Below are 16,340 nucleotides of genomic sequence, written 5' to 3' on the forward strand. Positions count from 1 at the left end.
ATTAAAGAATGGCCAGACACGGTCCCTGTTCATAGTGCGCCTGCATTGCGCAGCCAGCAAACGCATAGGCGATCCTTTCCCAGCCTAAATTGATTGTGCCTTTCGAACTGTTGCATTTGATGGTTGAATTGTGTTGAGGAATGGCAGAGACGTCGGTGATTTTAGGTGTGAAGCAGGGCCACGTGAGCCGCAATCAGATGGCCCCGTTAGACGCATGCGCCGAACTTGGCTAAACAAAACATCGTCACATGGATGCTGTTTCCAACCCCAAACGTCTGCATGACTGAATCAGCCAATTGTAGCGCTCCAGTAGCGCCTTTTCCTGTCGTGGCTTTTCTTTCCTTTGTTCATTCTTTGCGCTTCCCCCCATCGCCTTTCCATGTGGTTGCTGAGAAGTTGAGACATGGGGCGATATGTAGTATGCGGGGCGCTTGCGTCTCTGACCAAGTCACATGACCAGCAGACCGCCCGGGAAAAAATCTTCCTGCAAGGCCCAGCCAGGCTCCGACTGGCGCTGCGATTGAACGAGAAGAAACAGCCAGCTCCGCGGACCGCGAGAGACGCGTTGTATGCGCAAAACGGACGACACACGGCCATTTCCATCAAGTTTCGCGGCGAATACCCTCGTTTCCATCAAAGCAGTTCGCCGTGTCGGGCGTGTTGATGCAGTAGGGCCGCCCGAGCGCGTTTTGCTGCTTTCGCGCGGCAATTTGTGCTTTTGTGGTTCTGCCTGTTGCTTTTGCGGCAAACTTCGGTACGTGACGCGATGGATTCTCCCCTGCTGGTGATAGACTTGGCGATGGGATGCCCGTCCGATTTCTAGTCTTTCTTGTCACATCCAATACATCTTCCGATCACCTTCCCCTACCTGCGCCCTTCTTCGTCGGCGGCATCATCGACATCGCCTCATCCCTTTCGTCGCAGTACCCTTTCGTCCACTCGTCACCACCAAGATACCTCTGTCACCCCTCCCACACTGCTCACTAACAGCACGACATAGACCGTGGCGCCCATTCACCTCCTGCCGAGACGCGAAGCTGCGCCCGTCGTTTCCTGGCGCGGCGGGGCTCCTCCTCCTTGGGGCATGACGACGACTACCGGCCCTTCGCCGTCCATGTTCACGCCGCTCGAGTCGCTGCTGCTCTTCCAGTCCATTCTCAAGCACGGCGTCGAGCCCGACGCCTTTGCACGCATCGCCACCGTCCTCCAGTCAAATCCCTTCATACGCAGCGACGACCGATACAATGCTGACCGCCTGACCGCCGAGTCGCTGCGGCAGCTGTTCCTGCATCTGCTGCGGTCCGAGTTTGGAGAGGCCGCCGGCGAGAGCGGCGGTGGCAATGCTGCCAATACCAAGATTGAGCCGAAAGAAGCCAAGGATGCCAAAGATGCCAAAGATGCCAAAGACGCCAAAGACGCGACGACGCCGACCGACGGAAAGAAACGAAAGATCGACACGCCCCCTCTGCCAGCTGCGCATGCCGAGCAACTGCCCATCCTCGTCGAACGCCTCTACGTGCGCTATCGCGAACATATTGTCAACGCCATCCGCGAGGATGAGCGGCGCATAGAAAAGGTCCAGGGGGAGATTAAGCTTCTCGAACAGCAGGCGGCCGGTGGTGGAGGACGCGGCTCCCATGCTCGTGCCGCTGAAGCTAAGGCGGCAGCCGCTGCCGCCGCCGCCGCCCAGAACGGACGACAGCAACAGCAACAGCAACAGCAGACGCAATACGTCTCTGCTTCTCCCACGCTCAGCAAGAATGCTGGTCCAGTAGGGGCAGCTAATGGTGGCAACGCACCCCCATCTGTTTCCTCGTCGAGGTCTGATTCCGTGTCCGCACAACCTCCTGCCTCGGCACGGCATACGCCCGAGCGCCATCTCTCCTCTCTCGGCCAACGCGGCGCTGCATTAAATGTGCCCCTGCTCCCTGCCACGTCGCGTCCTGCGAACCAACCTCCTACGACGGCAACAGTTGCGCATGCTTCTGCATCTACTCCTCCTTCAACTACATCTATCCCAGCTGTGCAGCACGCACAGCAACTACAGCATGCTCGCACCACACCACAACTTACTCCTATTGCTCCCGCTTCCGCCCCAGCACAGCGTTCCTCGCGAACGCCATCTGTAGCTGCGATACAATCGACACAATCGACACAATCTCCTCCCGACGGCAAGCTGTTGCCTGCAGCACCTGCTGGGCAATCTGCCGCGCCTCCTCAACCTGCGTCCCGGTCTATTTCTCCCGCCCAACTTCCTCATCCCCCACCACTTGTACAGCAACAACTTTTGCAACAACAGCAGACTGGATTGCCACAAAATGCCAATGCCATTCAGCTACCCCCAAAGGTCGCCACAGGCCCGGGTTCCTCCAGAGCGACGCCGCCCTCCCACACACCAGGCACACAAACACCCATTTCCAATTCGCCCTCTACAACACACTCCGCCGCTTCGCAAACCGCGCAACCACTGGCACCTGTGCAAGCGGACCGGCAGCTGGCTCAGGCAGCTGGTCCGCAGGCAGGTACGCCACGGCCACTTGTTCCTGCGACACAAAAGCAGACACCGATTGCTCCGACTCCCCAATTCCAGCGTATCCCAGGAGGTCCACCAATGACCCCCGGCCCGCAGGGTGCTGCAGGTGGTCCTGGTTTGGTACCGCGGCCGCCGTTTCCTGAGCATGTGCGCGGTGGTCCGCCGTCCCGGACACCGACGCCTGTCCAGTCACCACGACCTGCCTTCCCGCATACGCCCATCCAAGGCGTTGGTGCTGGCGTGCTTGGGCCGCTGTTCCTTCCACGCGGCAGTGGCACGCGCTGGAAGCCGAGCGATCCCACACCGTCGACCCCTGGCCCCGACGTTGGCGACATGGCAAGCCCAGCATACGAGCCCCTCAGTCCCGTGCAGCCCAGTGCAACATCCCGCTCCTCGCGCTCAGGCGCGCGTGCTGACTCGGCCGATTTGGATATGGTCGACGACGACGCCTCGGACGACGACGCCTCGCCCGTATCGCCCTCAGCCGCTGGCTCGTCGGCAGCGGCTCTGCGCCAACCTAGGAACTTGCGGAAGCCGCAGTTCCCGGCATCGCGGTCGGGGCAGACCCCTGACCGCAGTATGCGTGGACCTGGTCGGCCATCGAGACATTCTCGCTCGCAAGGTGAGCGAGGCACCGTGGACGACGAGAGCCGTCCGATAAAGGCGGAGGCCTCGACACCGAGAGCGTCCTTTGACGATGTTCACGAGCTGGACGACGATGACGGCCACTCGCGTGCTGCTCTTAAGAGAAAGCGGGGCCGGGGCGGCGACGATGAATCCGTGGACATGTTCCTCCTCAACACCGCCAGCAACAAGCCTGACCCGTCCGTGGTTGCGCGCCGGCGCCTCGTGGGCGCGCCGACGCCACCCACACACGTTCTGTGGATGCGCGGCTTCCCCAAGATCAGTGCGTCGGCACTCGACCAGATCAGCAGCCACCGCCATGCCAACATGTTTGCGCACAAGATCCGCGACCGCGATGCTCCTGGGTATGGCAGCATCGTGCGCCACCCCGTCGACCTCAAGTCGATCCGCATGGCCATCTCGCAAGGCAACAAGGCCGCCAACACGGCGATCGCCGCGCTGCCCGAGTCGGAACGCGAGAGCATCAACAGCAGCAACAGCAGCAGCGTTTGGCTGCCGATTCATGCCGACCTCGTGCCGCCGCGCGGCATCATCAACAGCAGCCAGCTTGAGAGCGAGCTTGTCCACATGTTTGCCAATGCGGTCATGTACAACCCGGACTCGCACCGTGGACCCGGCCCGGCCTTTTTGGTCGGCGACACCGCAGACGACGACGACGACGACCTAGTAAACAACACGGGCGGCACCGGCGGCGACAACGCGCGCTACAAGGTGGACGAGGACGGTGTGGTCAACGACACGCGCGACATGTACGTCGAGGTGGAGAAGCTTCTTAGCGAGATGCGCTCGGCCGAGCGCCAGCGCGGCATGCCTGCCCCTCCGCCGGGCGCCAAAGGCTTGGATCTGCCCCTCGACGACATCGACGTGGTCGGCGTTGTTGGCAGCGGCGGCGCCGAGGGTGCCGACGAGGACGAGGACCGTCCGAACAAGAACGACAGCGACAAGAACGACAAGAACGACAAGAACGACGAAGGCCCCGGTGCGGCCGATGCTGACGAGGGATCCGGCACCGCCAAGCGGCGGCGGATCACGCGAGGTCTTTAAGGCCGGGCCGGGTTTTTGCTTTTGTCATCTTGCGCCTTGCGCCTTGCGCCTTGCGCCTTGCGTCTTGCGCCTTCTATCTTGTTTGCGAATTTGGAGCGTAATATATTCTGAAGCAACCATCGCTGTATCTAAAGATTTACTTTGGTGTTTGCTGGTTTGTTGGTTTGTTCGTTTTTTGGCTTTGGGATTTTACTTTCAAATTTGTATACCTACATGTACGGTAGTATCGTGCAGTGCCCTGTGGTATGTTTGTACAATATAATCACGGCGTCGTCAAATTGCGAGTTGTTGGAGCTGTCGCGATGTGAGCGAAACGTAGAAAAAGTGGGACTCCATTCTTTGCCAATAGCTCCCCACAATTCACGTGACGCGCTGGACGCGTTGTCGTTGACCGTGCCTAGGATGGTCGGCTTTTGGGTGGCGCTGCTCTGTCAACCAACCTCAACTGCTGCTGTACGGTGCACACAACTGTCCACCCGCCACGATCCATTTCACGAGCAGCACCAATTGACAACCGCACATTCGCATCAACGTTCTAACAACAACCCACACGATCACTACCTCTGCGACTACTTATTGATCCAACGAACCCTCTCTCCCACTGGCGGTCTCACGACCACCCCACCTCCTCACGATGTCGCTGGACAACTACTACCAGAACAAGATCGAGGCGATGAAGCTTGAGATCCTCAAGGGCCAGGCGGTGCTGCGGCGTCTGGAGGCTCAGCGCAACGACTACAACTCACGCGTGCGGCTGCTGCGCGAAGAGCTGGGCCTGCTGCAGCAGCCCGGGTCGTACGTGGGCGAGGTCGTCAAGGTGATGAGCACAAAAAAGGTGCTTGTCAAGGTGCACCCGGAGGGCAAATACGTGGTGGACGTGGCAGACAGCGTCGACATTGCCAAGCTGACGGTGGGCAAGCGGGTGACGCTGCTGTCGGACAGCTACAAGCTCGAGAAGATGCTGCCGTCGTCGGTGGACCCGCTGGTCTCGCTGATGATGGTGGAAAAGGTGCCGGACAGTACGTACGACATGATTGGCGGCCTGGACCAGCAGATCAAGGAGATCAAGGAGGTGATTGAGCTGGGCCTGAAGCACCCAGAGCTGTTTGAGAGCCTGGGCATTGCACAGCCCAAGGGCGTGCTGCTGTACGGGCCGCCGGGCACGGGCAAGACGCTGCTGGCGCGGGCGGTGGCGCACCACACGGACTGCAAGTTCATCCGGGTGTCGGGCTCGGAGCTCGTGCAAAAGTACATTGGCGAGGGGTCGCGGATGGTGCGCGAGCTGTTTGTCATGGCGCGCGAGCACGCGCCGTCCATCATCTTCATGGACGAGATCGACTCGATCGGCTCGTCCCGCGTCGAGGGCAGCAGCGGCGGCGACTCGGAAGTGCAGCGCACGATGCTGGAGCTGCTCAACCAGCTGGACGGCTTTGAGCCGACCAAGAACATCAAGGTCATCATGGCGACGAACCGGCTCGACATTCTGGACCCGGCGCTGCTGCGGCCGGGTCGCATCGACCGCAAGATCGAGTTCCCGCCGCCGAGTGTCGAGGCGCGTGCCGACATTCTGCGCATCCACAGCCGCAAGATGAACCTGACGCGCGGCATCAACCTGACCAAGATTGCCGAGAAGATGAATGGCTGCTCGGGCGCCGAGCTCAAGGGTGTGTGCACGGAGGCCGGCATGTACGCGCTGCGTGAGCGGCGGGTGCATGTGACACAGGAGGACTTTGAGCTGGCCACGGCCAAGATCCTCAACAAGCACGACGACAAGGAGGTGTCGCTAGGCAAGCTGTGGAAGTAGGAGAGGGACAGGCTGCTGGATGTGTTGATGCGGTGGTGTTGGCTTGCGGGTTTACTTTCGCCGCGTTCTGCATGGGCTATGGGCTGTTCGGTCGTTCGGTAGACTTTGTATTATAGCATTTGAAGACAGTCTGTGGTCATGAATACGAAGCGTGTCGTCTGCCATTCTATCGCGACAGTATCGTAAAGGTATCATAAATGTTGTTGCCGTACATGCTGTTGCACGTGATGTACATGCTCTTCTGTGCTTCCCAGTTGCGCTTTCCTGCGCGAGTGTTCCTTCCCAATTCCGATGTCAAGCCCGCACCGGCTCCTTCCTCTATTGCATAGCTTTCCGTTCACAAGCCCCTATTCTCTCCAGGTAGCGTTGCCACCATTTCATACAACATTACAATATCGCTCTGCTATCACGTCCTCCGCCGCGTCTATCAATACCGTCCTCTCGAGTCCTCCACCACGATTGTGCTCGACCGCCGCGGGCTGCGCGCCTTGGACAGCGACGAACGCCGGCGCCGGCTGCTACCGCGCACAACGACAGGCACCGGCTCGGCAACAGGAGTCGACTGCGTGTACAAGCCATACGAGGGCGGACGGCTGTGGCTGCGGCCATCGCTGCTGTAGTAGTAGCGGCCGTCACGGTCGTCGCGGCTGCGGCTGCGGTGGTGGTGGTGGTGGCGATGGCGATCGCGGTGGTGGGCATGGCGCGGCTCGACGTCCCGGTACCAGGCCTCACGCTCGTCGTTCGGTGGTGCGCCGAGGTTGAAACAAGATCGGAAGATCCAGAGCAACAAAAGGAAACCGACGACGGAGCCGATGACAATACCGGCAATGGCACCACCCGACAGGTTGTTGCCGCCGCCATCACCCGACGCATCCGCGACGACAGTCACCGTGCTCGAAGTGGCCTGACGAACGCGAAGCAGGTATTCGCGAACCACACGGGACGACGGCAGCGTGCGGCTGGGCTGCGGCACCCGGGGACTGAGGAGCGGAACGGGAGGAGGTGCCATGGTGATGGTGGTATATGTGGGGGAAATATGAATGTGAAAGGACAGAAACAGGTGGGTCAAGGTGGAACGCTGCGAGACGGCGCAGGGTCAAAGACGACTTCGAGCAACGACGGCAACGATGGATGTGAAGGTAATGTTGAAGCTGGGACGCTTCTTGACCGAAGTGAGACAAGAGACGACAGACGAGTTGCTCCAAGACAAAGAAAATGGCGGACACGCATACTTATGTGTGCACTTTTGAGAACAGAAAAAAGACGAACCATAAGACGAGCCATCTTGGACGATCATAGCATCGAGATGTGTCCCGCGTTGCGCATAGAGGTGATGGTGGCATTGTGGCCAGTACCACGCACAACCTGAGAGTCATCTACGTCATGGGCCATCGAGATTCGGCTGTGGGGACACAGCCATAAGAGCGCAATGTCGCAAAAGAGACGAACTGAAAAGAAACAAGCCCGACGTACAGAAGCAAACGGGCGTCTTGGCAGCCGTCTTTTTTATTCTCCGGCAAGGGCCAACCAATCCCTACAGCATCCTCAAGTCGTGCTTGTGCAAAACATTACAAGACATTTTGAGGCTTCAGAGGCTCGACAGTGGGCATACGCGCTGGAACATGTGCGATCGCACACCCCTGTCGTGAGAATATGCACGTTGACGATCGCGGCTTTAATTCAGGTTTTATCTTTCCATTTTGATGGAGATATATCACTAGCACGGAGCATATGCTGCGGTAATTCAAGCAACACGCCGGTTTGCTGGATGGATCGCCACCGGTGACGTACAGCAACCGTGCAGTAGAAAGCCGAGATATAAAGCACAGCACATGAGAGGACAGACAATACAGGCTCGAAAGGGAATCAACACCTCGAAAGACAACTAACGTCGAAGACACGCATTGACAGCAGCCCAGAATAAGCACTATTTCGTAATATCACATTGTATCCGAGATTTCCTAGCCTCCTCCCAGCCTTCCTCGAAGTCATATATCCACCATAGGCACGCCACTTAGACTCGCTAGCTTCGCGATGAGCTCGTCCTGCAGCGCCTCGTCGTTGGTCACCGGCTGCGGCTTCTCCGCCCGCGAGTTGACAAAATACTTGCCGCTCACGCCTCCCCCGTTTGTGCCGCCGTTCCCCTTTGCCTCTCCCTGACCCAGAGCCAGCGCTGTATAGGTTGCGACAGAGTCGTCGATGCTGTCCGGGGCCGACCAGCCACCCAGCTTCGTCGGCACCCACCCAGGATCGGCCGACACAGACACATCGAGGCCGCTGGCCCATCGCCGCGCAAACGCCTTGGCCAGCATCACCATGTGCACCTTGCTGTCGCTGTACGTCACGCTGCGCGGCATTGTCTCGAGCTTGGGCCGGCCGCCGTAGTGCATGCTGGACGAGATGAAGATGAGCCGCCGAGGCAGCGGCGCGGCCATCGACACCGCCAAGATGTAGGGTGCCAGCGTGTTGACCACAAACAGCCGTGGAAAGCCCGTATCGCGGCTGACGGCGTTGTCCTGGCCACGATAGACGCCTGCGTTGTGGATCACGGCATCGTACCGCGCACCCGGTTCCGTTTCGAGAAGAGCTTGCGCCTGTGCGGCCAGCGCCTTCGTCTCGGCAATGCTGCCCAGATCGCCGGTCAGCACGGCCTCGGCGCCCGGACAGGCTGCTTCTGTCTCCTGTGCCCGTTTAGCATTGCGCGCATGCAAAACGACTCGATGACCGTCAGCCACGAGGCGCTTGGCCGTCAGCAGCCCGATGCCGTCAGACGACCCGGTAATGAAGATGCGGGCCATGGTGATCCCTGGCGCCGTGGGTTAGTGAAACTGTGGATGGGTTTTGGCCAACGTGTGCGTGAATTGAATGCCAGGTGAAGACAAGAATGCCCCGAGGCTGGTCACCAAAGAGTATTGAATTTTTATATTGACGGTTTGACTACGACTAGCAACGACCTATTGCGTCAAGATTGATGCCTATGGCAAACTATCGCTTCTGAAAATCTTGGATTAACTCCGGCACGGCTCGCAGCCCACTGGCCAGGCCACTAAATCATTAAGACATCGCTCATGGCGTCAAGCGCCAAATGTCCAACAGAACTACTTCCGTCCACCACCAAGCGACAGCTGCGCCATGTCCTGCCGCAAATCGGCATCAAACCGAAGGCCACGGTGGATAAATTCGAGCTCTCGGATCAGCGCCGACGCCGCCACGAGCCAGAACGACTCAACTCGGTTGTTGTTTTTGTTTTCCGTTGCGTGTCCGAGTCCGTTCCGTTCCGTCCTGCGATCGTCCTTTTCATCTTTCTTGTCGTCCTTCTGGCTGTACGTGCACGCGAGACACAATTCTAGGACTGCAAGGCGCTGCGACCGCCAGTCTCGCCCTTCCTTGTCAAAGTCGTCTTCCTCGCCGTCGTCTCCATCATTTTCCCCGTCCACACCACCATCGCCCTCGTTTGTTCGTCCATGAGGCCGAATCTGTGCCGTGATCCACGAGGAGATTCGTTCGTACTCGTCCCGCAGCTTGCGCGACCGGTCGCGCTGCCGCAGCGTCTGAGAGCCTGTTTTGTTCACAATCGTGCCGATAAACACCTCGAGCTCTGTGATTGGTAGCGTCGGGTGTTCCGAGAACTCGTACATGGTCGTCAGAATGGAGTCTTCGTATGCAGACCGAATCCGCAGCGCCTCATCTGTGCGCTGCTGCCAGTTTGTGCCGCCAAGCAGCTCGCACTCATGGGTTGCCCATTCCAAAAAGGCATCATAGAACATGGGCTCCTCGTCGGCATCGCCATCGCCATTGCCATTGCTAATTGTGTAGCGCACGTCGTCTTGCCAGATTCGGCGCTCGTCAATCGCCCGGTACAGGGTGCCGAGCGTCTTCGTCGACTGGTAGTACTTGTAGGTGGGTGCGTCGAGCTCGTGCGTCTCGTCATCGTCAGCGTCGTCGCCGTCGACATTCTTCGCCATGAATTGCTCCAGGTCAATGTCCTTGCGGCTGTGCACTTCCACAATCGGTCCGGGAGACAGAAAGTCCGGTCGGTATCGGCTGGCACGGGGCATGTTCTTGAGGTCGGCCGGAATGCCCGTTTTGGAAAAGTCCACAGCTGTCGAGTGCAGCGCAGCCAGTTGGATACAGTTAGTTTCACGTGTGCCTTCCGGCAACTGGTCCGCAAGAATCATGTGGCGTGTCGCAATGGTACCCAAGTGGTCGGTGCGCACAAAATCAAGGAAGAAATCTGCAATGTCGGCCGTCGTCACGCGCCGCCCAATATTGACGGGATCTTGGCGCGGGTAGTCGGCCGGCACGAACGTTTTGAGCCCGGGCAGGTCACAGACCACTGGGTCCCATATGATGTTGAAAATATCACCGTCTAGATCGCCGCCGCTGAGCTGGCTTGGCAGGTCACGAACGCCTTTCGAGCTGAACACGATGCAGTTGCGGAGGTAGTGCAGTGGGTGGGTGGCATCAGCAGCGGGAGGATGCACATTTGTCGCCCGCTGGATATCGCCAGGATGCAGTGCAGGCGAGCGTGTTACTATCACCGGATTGCCATTGCCAGGCGGCGCACGGAAGCGGCGTGACTTGGAGCCATTCTTGGGAACATCAAACGTAATGTACACCTCATTTTCACGGAGATAGTTCGTTTCGTCGATGATGCCAAACAGTGTAATGCCCAAGGGAACAAACAGACGAGCCTTGTGCTTCAGCAGACGCAGCTCGCGCAAAATGACGGCGTCTGTGGCGCGGCGCAGGAAGGGATCTGTGCGGAAGTCGAGGCCCAGACGATCGGCCAGCAGCAGAAGCTTGTGCAGCTTGATGGCCGTGGCTACTGCTTGCACCTTGAGAAAGCTGGCCATGTTGTACGGGCTGGACGTTATGAGCTTCAGCTCGCGCAATGCATCATCCTGAAGCTTTTGAAACCAGGACGTGGGAACACCCATGTCCTCGAGGATCTTGATCAACTGGCGGTTCAGGTACAGGGGAATGGGCTGCGTGGCCATGTCGCAGATCTCAAGGTTGGCCATTTCTGTGCTCTTGAACTTGATCATAGAGGGCCGCAGGCAAATGCTGTTGTCGGTCAACCGTGAATCGAGAGCCAGCATGCCCTTGGCACCGGCAAACCGAATCTGAAAGCAGGTGGGCTTCTTCTTGCCACGCGGCAACTGCTTCCAAATTGCCTCGGCGGCTTTCCACGAGATGGTGCCGACGCCGTCACTGAAGACGCGACTGGCGTCCGTCGACGACACAATGTCCGGAATCTCGTAGACACTGATGTTGTTCTCGGCCATTGGCACGGCAAATGGCGTTTCTGAAAACGCCTGACCAATGCGAGCAGCACACCGGGCGGGCGAGTAGATTGTGTCAAAATTGCCCAGGGCAGAGATGATGGTAAAGTGCGTCTGCAGCTGGCCGTTGTCGTCGATAAAAGGGGCCACGAACCACATGGAGTGAGAGCGCAGAGAGGAGTGAGACCATCCCAGAAAGATGTAGGTCCGGCCGGCCACGCTAATGCCGTCGACCATTGCTCTGCGGAATCGATCGTAGACGTGGGTAAAGTCAACACGGCCGTTAAAGCGCAGGCTCTGGCCATCCTCGTCGCAGAACTGAACGCGGATGAAATAGTCGTGGTGATTGGGAAACTTGCGCAAGACGCGATTTTTGTTTTCGAGTTCCGGACCGTGGAGTGTCTGGTGCGTCGGCGTCACCATGACACGATGGATGGCGGTCAGGTTGCGGCCGGGGTTGACCAGTCCCTCGCGGACATAGAGCCCTTTCTCCATGCCTTGTTCTGTTTCGACAAGGTAGTCGTAGAGGGCAGGCACTTCGAACTCGCTCGGATCGTGGTGATTCGGCGTGGGCCAGTCAATGGCCTGGAAGAGTTTCTTCATTGCCTCGGCCGAAATGGGCGCCGTATCGTGGCTGGAGGCAAGTTTTCGAGCCAGCTTGTTCACCGTATCTGGATGCAAATATGCATTGCTGGCGAGGGCTTGAAGCTGCAACAGGAGGGAGAACGGCAGGCGCTTGGTTGTCGTGAACTGGCTGAGGAGAGTGCGCAAGTTCGCGTCGCTGGTGGAGAAATCCGGACCCGCGGCGTAGTGCACGTCATGCCGGGTCACGGTTAAGCCGCCTAAGTTGGCAAGACGCTGCATTTTGCGATGGATCTGCTCTGGTCGGACGACGATGTGATAGACCAAGCATTTGCCAACAATCTTGGCATGGCGGTCATCGAGGCCTGTCAGCCGCCACCGCTTGCCCGCATCATCTGGGGCAGAGAAAAACAAGGGCACCGTACTCAATGTGAGTGTGATGAGCCCCTGGGGAGACCAGACAATCTCCTGAATAGTGGACAGCGGGACGTATATCACGCGACGATCATCGCTGGTGATGGTCAAGTGCCGTTTGCCAAACTCTGCCAGACCCTTCTGTACAACCTGAACGTACTCGGGAACAAAAACGAGCTCGCCGCCATTGATGTACTTGTAATAGCCGCAGCTAAATCTCTCGTACATGAAGGACTTGTCGTTGGCAGAGGCGGAGGCAAAGGTGGGTTGCATTGTCTGCTTGCCGGTCGGCGCGGTTCCAGTCACCACAGAGTTTGTCTTGTTCCCGGTGTGCGGTGTGCCCTGCTTTTGAGTCCCCAACCGCTCGTTCTCTTTTGCAGCTAGCACTCCGAGTGAGGCGCGGCTCGGAGGTCGGTTACTCTTCCGGCACATGACATGGGCACCGAGGATTTTTAACCGCGAAGCGGTGCCACGGGGAGGACCCTTGCCGTGAGAAACGGAGCTGATGAGCGGAACCTCGCCATGGGAGCCGAGAAAGCGCTTGCCATCGTCTTCTGACAGAAATGTGATGAAGGCGTGCCGTTTCGTGGCCGCCTTTTCACAGTCGTATGCAGTGTCGGAAATCTTGAGGTCCCGCATAAATGGCCGCAGCTGCAGCAGCAAGCCTTGGCTGCTAAGGTTGCCCTGGGCGGGCAGGTTGTGGACGAAGACCTCCATAGCTGGACATGGCCGGGACGTCGGGAAGTGAAGCGATGAACAAGAAGAGGCGACGAGGAATTTGAAGAAGTGGAAGCGGACAATGGAACGACAGCTGAGACAGAAGCAATGGACGGGTTAGGAGGGGCCAGGAGGGGTTGAAAAGCTGAGGTGATGGTGAAAAGGTTGTGTGGCCGTTTGCCCGCAAGCGAATGAGCGTGTGGCCTGGTTGCTGCGGATGGCCTCACGCAATAAACGGAACGGCGAGGAGCAACCGAGATTCGAAGATATGCACGGCAGCTGTATTTTTGACGGAAGAGCAAGCAAAAAAGAAAAGGAGTGGGACAGTGGTGGAGATCACGATGTCCAGTGAAAGCAAGCTTCTGCAATCCAAGGAAGGCACGGAGTCATGGGGCAAGCACCTCAAGGCTGGCAGGTGCGTCTGAGCTATCGCGAGGCCGTGAGGCAGGCGCGACTGGCCTCGAAGCTACCGCGACCAGCTCTTCATTGGCCCTGGCAGTTGCCATTGCGAGTCTCCACTGCTCCAGGCTGTGACCCATACTGTGGTAGACTCCAGTGCTCCTGCGCTCTCAGCCGGCCAAGTCATCATCCTGGCAGGCGGAGACATTCAAATGCAATCTTCCATTGACGAGAAAGAGCGAACGGCTCCAGGCACGACGCGTGAGACGTGCCTTTCCATTTCGGGACATTTCTTCAGGTACCAGGCCAAGTCTCGCCACGAACCTAGAGCTAGGAAGTACTCTTCCCCGCGAGCGTCCTTCCAGCGGTCTCCCAGCACTAACTCAGCGCAGTCCCGTGCAGTGAGAGCTGCCCCACCACCCTCACTGCCGAACCGCAATCCCGCCGCGCTGCATCGCCGGTGAACGGCATGATGGCGACCACAAAGGGCCTCAAACCTGGTATATATTGAACGGGCCGCCCCGACTCGCTGGATTGCTGCCAGAGCCAGCCGGGTTTCCTTTTTGACCAGTTTGAGATCTGCATCTTAGCAACTGCAGCCCCATTGAATCGACTCTACTTAGCATCGACGAAATTGGCTTCATCAAACCGACGACATAGACACATCTTTTGTTTGTCGTTGGGACGCTTACGAACCGCCAAAGGTACTGAGCCTCTTGTCTTTCGACTCCTTCCTCTTCTACGTTTTCCTTCGCCCTCCTCCTCCTCCTCCTCCTCCTCCTCCTCCTTCTTATTCTCTGCCACCACCATGGCCTCTTCTACGCCCACCCCCGGCATGCTCTTTGTCACGATGGAGCCGCAGGACGGCCTGTCGCTCGACCAGTTCCACGAGTGGTACAACAACGAGCACGGCCCGACGCGGCTGCGACTGCCGGCCATCTTCACAACGGGCCAGCGCTACCGCGCAACCGACGGCGAAAAGCCGATGTTCCTGGCCACGTACGACGTCACGGACATGGCGATTCTAACGCAGCCCGTGTACACAGATCTGCGCGCCAACCGCAGCCCCCGCGAGGCTGCGACCATTGGCCAGGTGGCCGTCAAGCGCTACTTGTTCGACCTGCAGTCGTCGCGCCAGGCCGACGATTTTGTGCCGCCGGCGGACCAGAGCGACGGCGCGGCCGACGGCACTGTGCTCGTGTACGTGGACGTGACGCTGAACGAGACCGCCGAAAGCGCTGAGACGGCCGAGGCCGAGCTGGTGCGCTGGTACGAGGAGGAGCACTTTGGCATGCTGACCAAGGTGCCGGGCTGGCTGCGCACGCGGCGGTTCCGCACGTCCAGTCTTGACCTGCCGCCCAACGGCAGCGCCCCGCTGCGCATCGTCACGCTGCACGAGTACAAGGCGACTAACGGCCTGGGCGGGCCCGCGCACAAGGCGTCCATGGACACGCCGCGGCGCACCGACGTCTTCTCCAAGTACGTGGCGAACAAGGGCCGCCGCACATACTCGCTCTTCTACGTGTTTGGGAGCGCGCCGCGCGACCTCGAGCACCTCGCGCCGCTGCCGGCCGCCAAGGCCTTTGTGTCCACGGACGCCAAGACGGCCTCGACGCCTGGCCGGGACGCGGTTCTCCAGTCGTATGTCACGACGTCCGACGGTCTCGAGATCCCCTACCGCCTCGAGGGCAGTGCCGCGCCCGGTGCGCCCATTGTCGCCTTCTCCAACTCCCTGCTGACGTCGCTGCACATGTGGGACGACTTTGTCGCCATCCTCAAGACGCACCGCCCCGGGCTGCGCATCATGCGCTACGACACGCGCGGCCGCCATGCCATCCCCTCGCCGCCCGTGCCTGCGACCGTGTCCATGCTCGCGGACGATCTGCGAGCCGTGCTCGAGCACCTGCGCATCGCCAAGCTGGAGGCGCTGATTGGCGTGTCCATGGGCGGCGCGACCACATTCCAGTTTGCACTCACGTACCCGGAGCTTGTGGGCAGATTCATTGCCTGCGACTTCAATATCCTCAGCAGCGACGCCAACACGGCCGCCTGGAAGGAGCGCATTGGCGTTGCCGAGGACACGCCGACCGGCATGGAGACGCTGGCCGGCATCACGGTCTCGCGCTGGTTCCATCCGGAGACCGTCAGCACCAGGCCGGAGGCCACACAGGACATGGTCAGCATGGTTGCGGCCAACGACCGCGAGGGCTTCAAGTACAGCTGCCAGGCGCTGTGGAGCTTTGACATGCGCGCCGCCGCCAAAGAGCTGCGCGTGCCCGGCCTTCTTGTTGTCGGCGACGGCGACGGCAAGGGTGCTCTGGCGAAGGCCATGGGGGCCTTCCGCGAGAACATTGGCAAGGGAGACGTGGAGCTCAAGATTGTGTCCCAGGCAGGCCACTTGCCCATGTACGAGAACCCGCAGGCATTCTGGGAGGCTGTGGAGCACTTTTTGTAAGACAGAAGCGGGAATTGCCCTGGTCTGCTACGAGGAGATACAACGAAATCCAAAGTAGAGAGACGGCAGTGGAGATGCAAACATAGGGCCACACGGCGCTTTGCTGCAATTCAGTGCCCACAGTCACGATCCTCGGGTCCGGTTTGGGTTTGTTTTCCCCGATCCATATAGTCGTTTTGGTGGAAAATCGTGGAAAAACGAGATTCTCCCTGGTGACAAATGCTCCTCCTCATAGGCCGTCTGCCGTGTTGTATATTAAGGAACCGGTGATTGCTAACTTGACGAGTACTATTGGGCAATGGATGCGGACGGGACGAAGTGAAAATAAAAGAAACAGGAACGGGCAGCATTTAAGGCGCCGAAGATTCCGTGCGGACCTCCGATAATAAGCTCTGCTACCACTTTGGTAGTTGGAGCTCCCTTTACCATTTAGCCAGAGAGAACACAGCTGCGATGTGTATG

General features: G+C 59.0%; 6 protein-coding genes across 6 annotated transcripts; 3 read left to right on the plus strand and 3 right to left on the minus strand.

The window, feature by feature from the left end:
• Positions 1 to 2,611: 2,611 nt before the first annotated feature.
• SPBR_03471 (uncharacterized protein) lies at positions 2,612 to 4,222 on the plus strand (the record flags this gene model as incomplete). Its single annotated transcript, XM_040761762.1, has 1 exon — positions 2,612 to 4,222. One exon carries the CDS (start codon positions 2,612 to 2,614, stop codon positions 4,220 to 4,222), a length of 1,611 nt encoding a protein of 536 aa, XP_040623171.1.
• A 634-nt stretch (positions 4,223 to 4,856) lies between these two features.
• SPBR_03509 (26S proteasome regulatory subunit T6) lies at positions 4,857 to 6,026 on the plus strand (the record flags this gene model as incomplete). The annotated part of the gene is made up of 1 exon (XM_040761800.1): positions 4,857 to 6,026. One exon carries the CDS (start codon positions 4,857 to 4,859, stop codon positions 6,024 to 6,026), a length of 1,170 nt encoding a protein of 389 aa, XP_040623172.1.
• A 427-nt stretch (positions 6,027 to 6,453) lies between these two features.
• On the minus strand, positions 6,454 to 7,035 carry SPBR_03540 (uncharacterized protein; the record flags this gene model as incomplete). The annotated part of the gene is made up of 1 exon (XM_040761831.1): positions 6,454 to 7,035. One exon carries the CDS (start codon positions 7,033 to 7,035, stop codon positions 6,454 to 6,456), a length of 582 nt encoding a protein of 193 aa, XP_040623173.1.
• A 979-nt stretch (positions 7,036 to 8,014) lies between these two features.
• On the minus strand, positions 8,015 to 8,824 carry SPBR_03528 (uncharacterized protein; the record flags this gene model as incomplete). The annotated part of the gene is made up of 1 exon (XM_040761819.1): positions 8,015 to 8,824. One exon carries the CDS (start codon positions 8,822 to 8,824, stop codon positions 8,015 to 8,017), a length of 810 nt encoding a protein of 269 aa, XP_040623174.1.
• Positions 8,825 to 9,124: 300 nt separating this feature from the next.
• SPBR_03411 (RNA-dependent RNA polymerase) lies at positions 9,125 to 13,024 on the minus strand (the record flags this gene model as incomplete). Its single annotated transcript, XM_040761702.1, has 1 exon — positions 9,125 to 13,024. The coding sequence occupies one exon, from the start codon at positions 13,022 to 13,024 to the stop codon at positions 9,125 to 9,127; it is 3,900 nt and encodes a 1,299-aa protein (XP_040623175.1).
• Positions 13,025 to 14,231: 1,207 nt separating this feature from the next.
• Positions 14,232 to 15,878, plus strand: SPBR_03468 (uncharacterized protein; the record flags this gene model as incomplete). Its single annotated transcript, XM_040761759.1, has 1 exon — positions 14,232 to 15,878. One exon carries the CDS (start codon positions 14,232 to 14,234, stop codon positions 15,876 to 15,878), a length of 1,647 nt encoding a protein of 548 aa, XP_040623176.1.
• Positions 15,879 to 16,340: the final 462 nt, after the last annotated feature.

Source organism: Sporothrix brasiliensis (assembly GCF_000820605.1).
Source record: "Sporothrix brasiliensis 5110 chromosome Unknown Cont13, whole genome shotgun sequence".
Lineage (NCBI taxonomy): Eukaryota > Fungi > Ascomycota > Sordariomycetes > Ophiostomatales > Ophiostomataceae > Sporothrix > Sporothrix brasiliensis.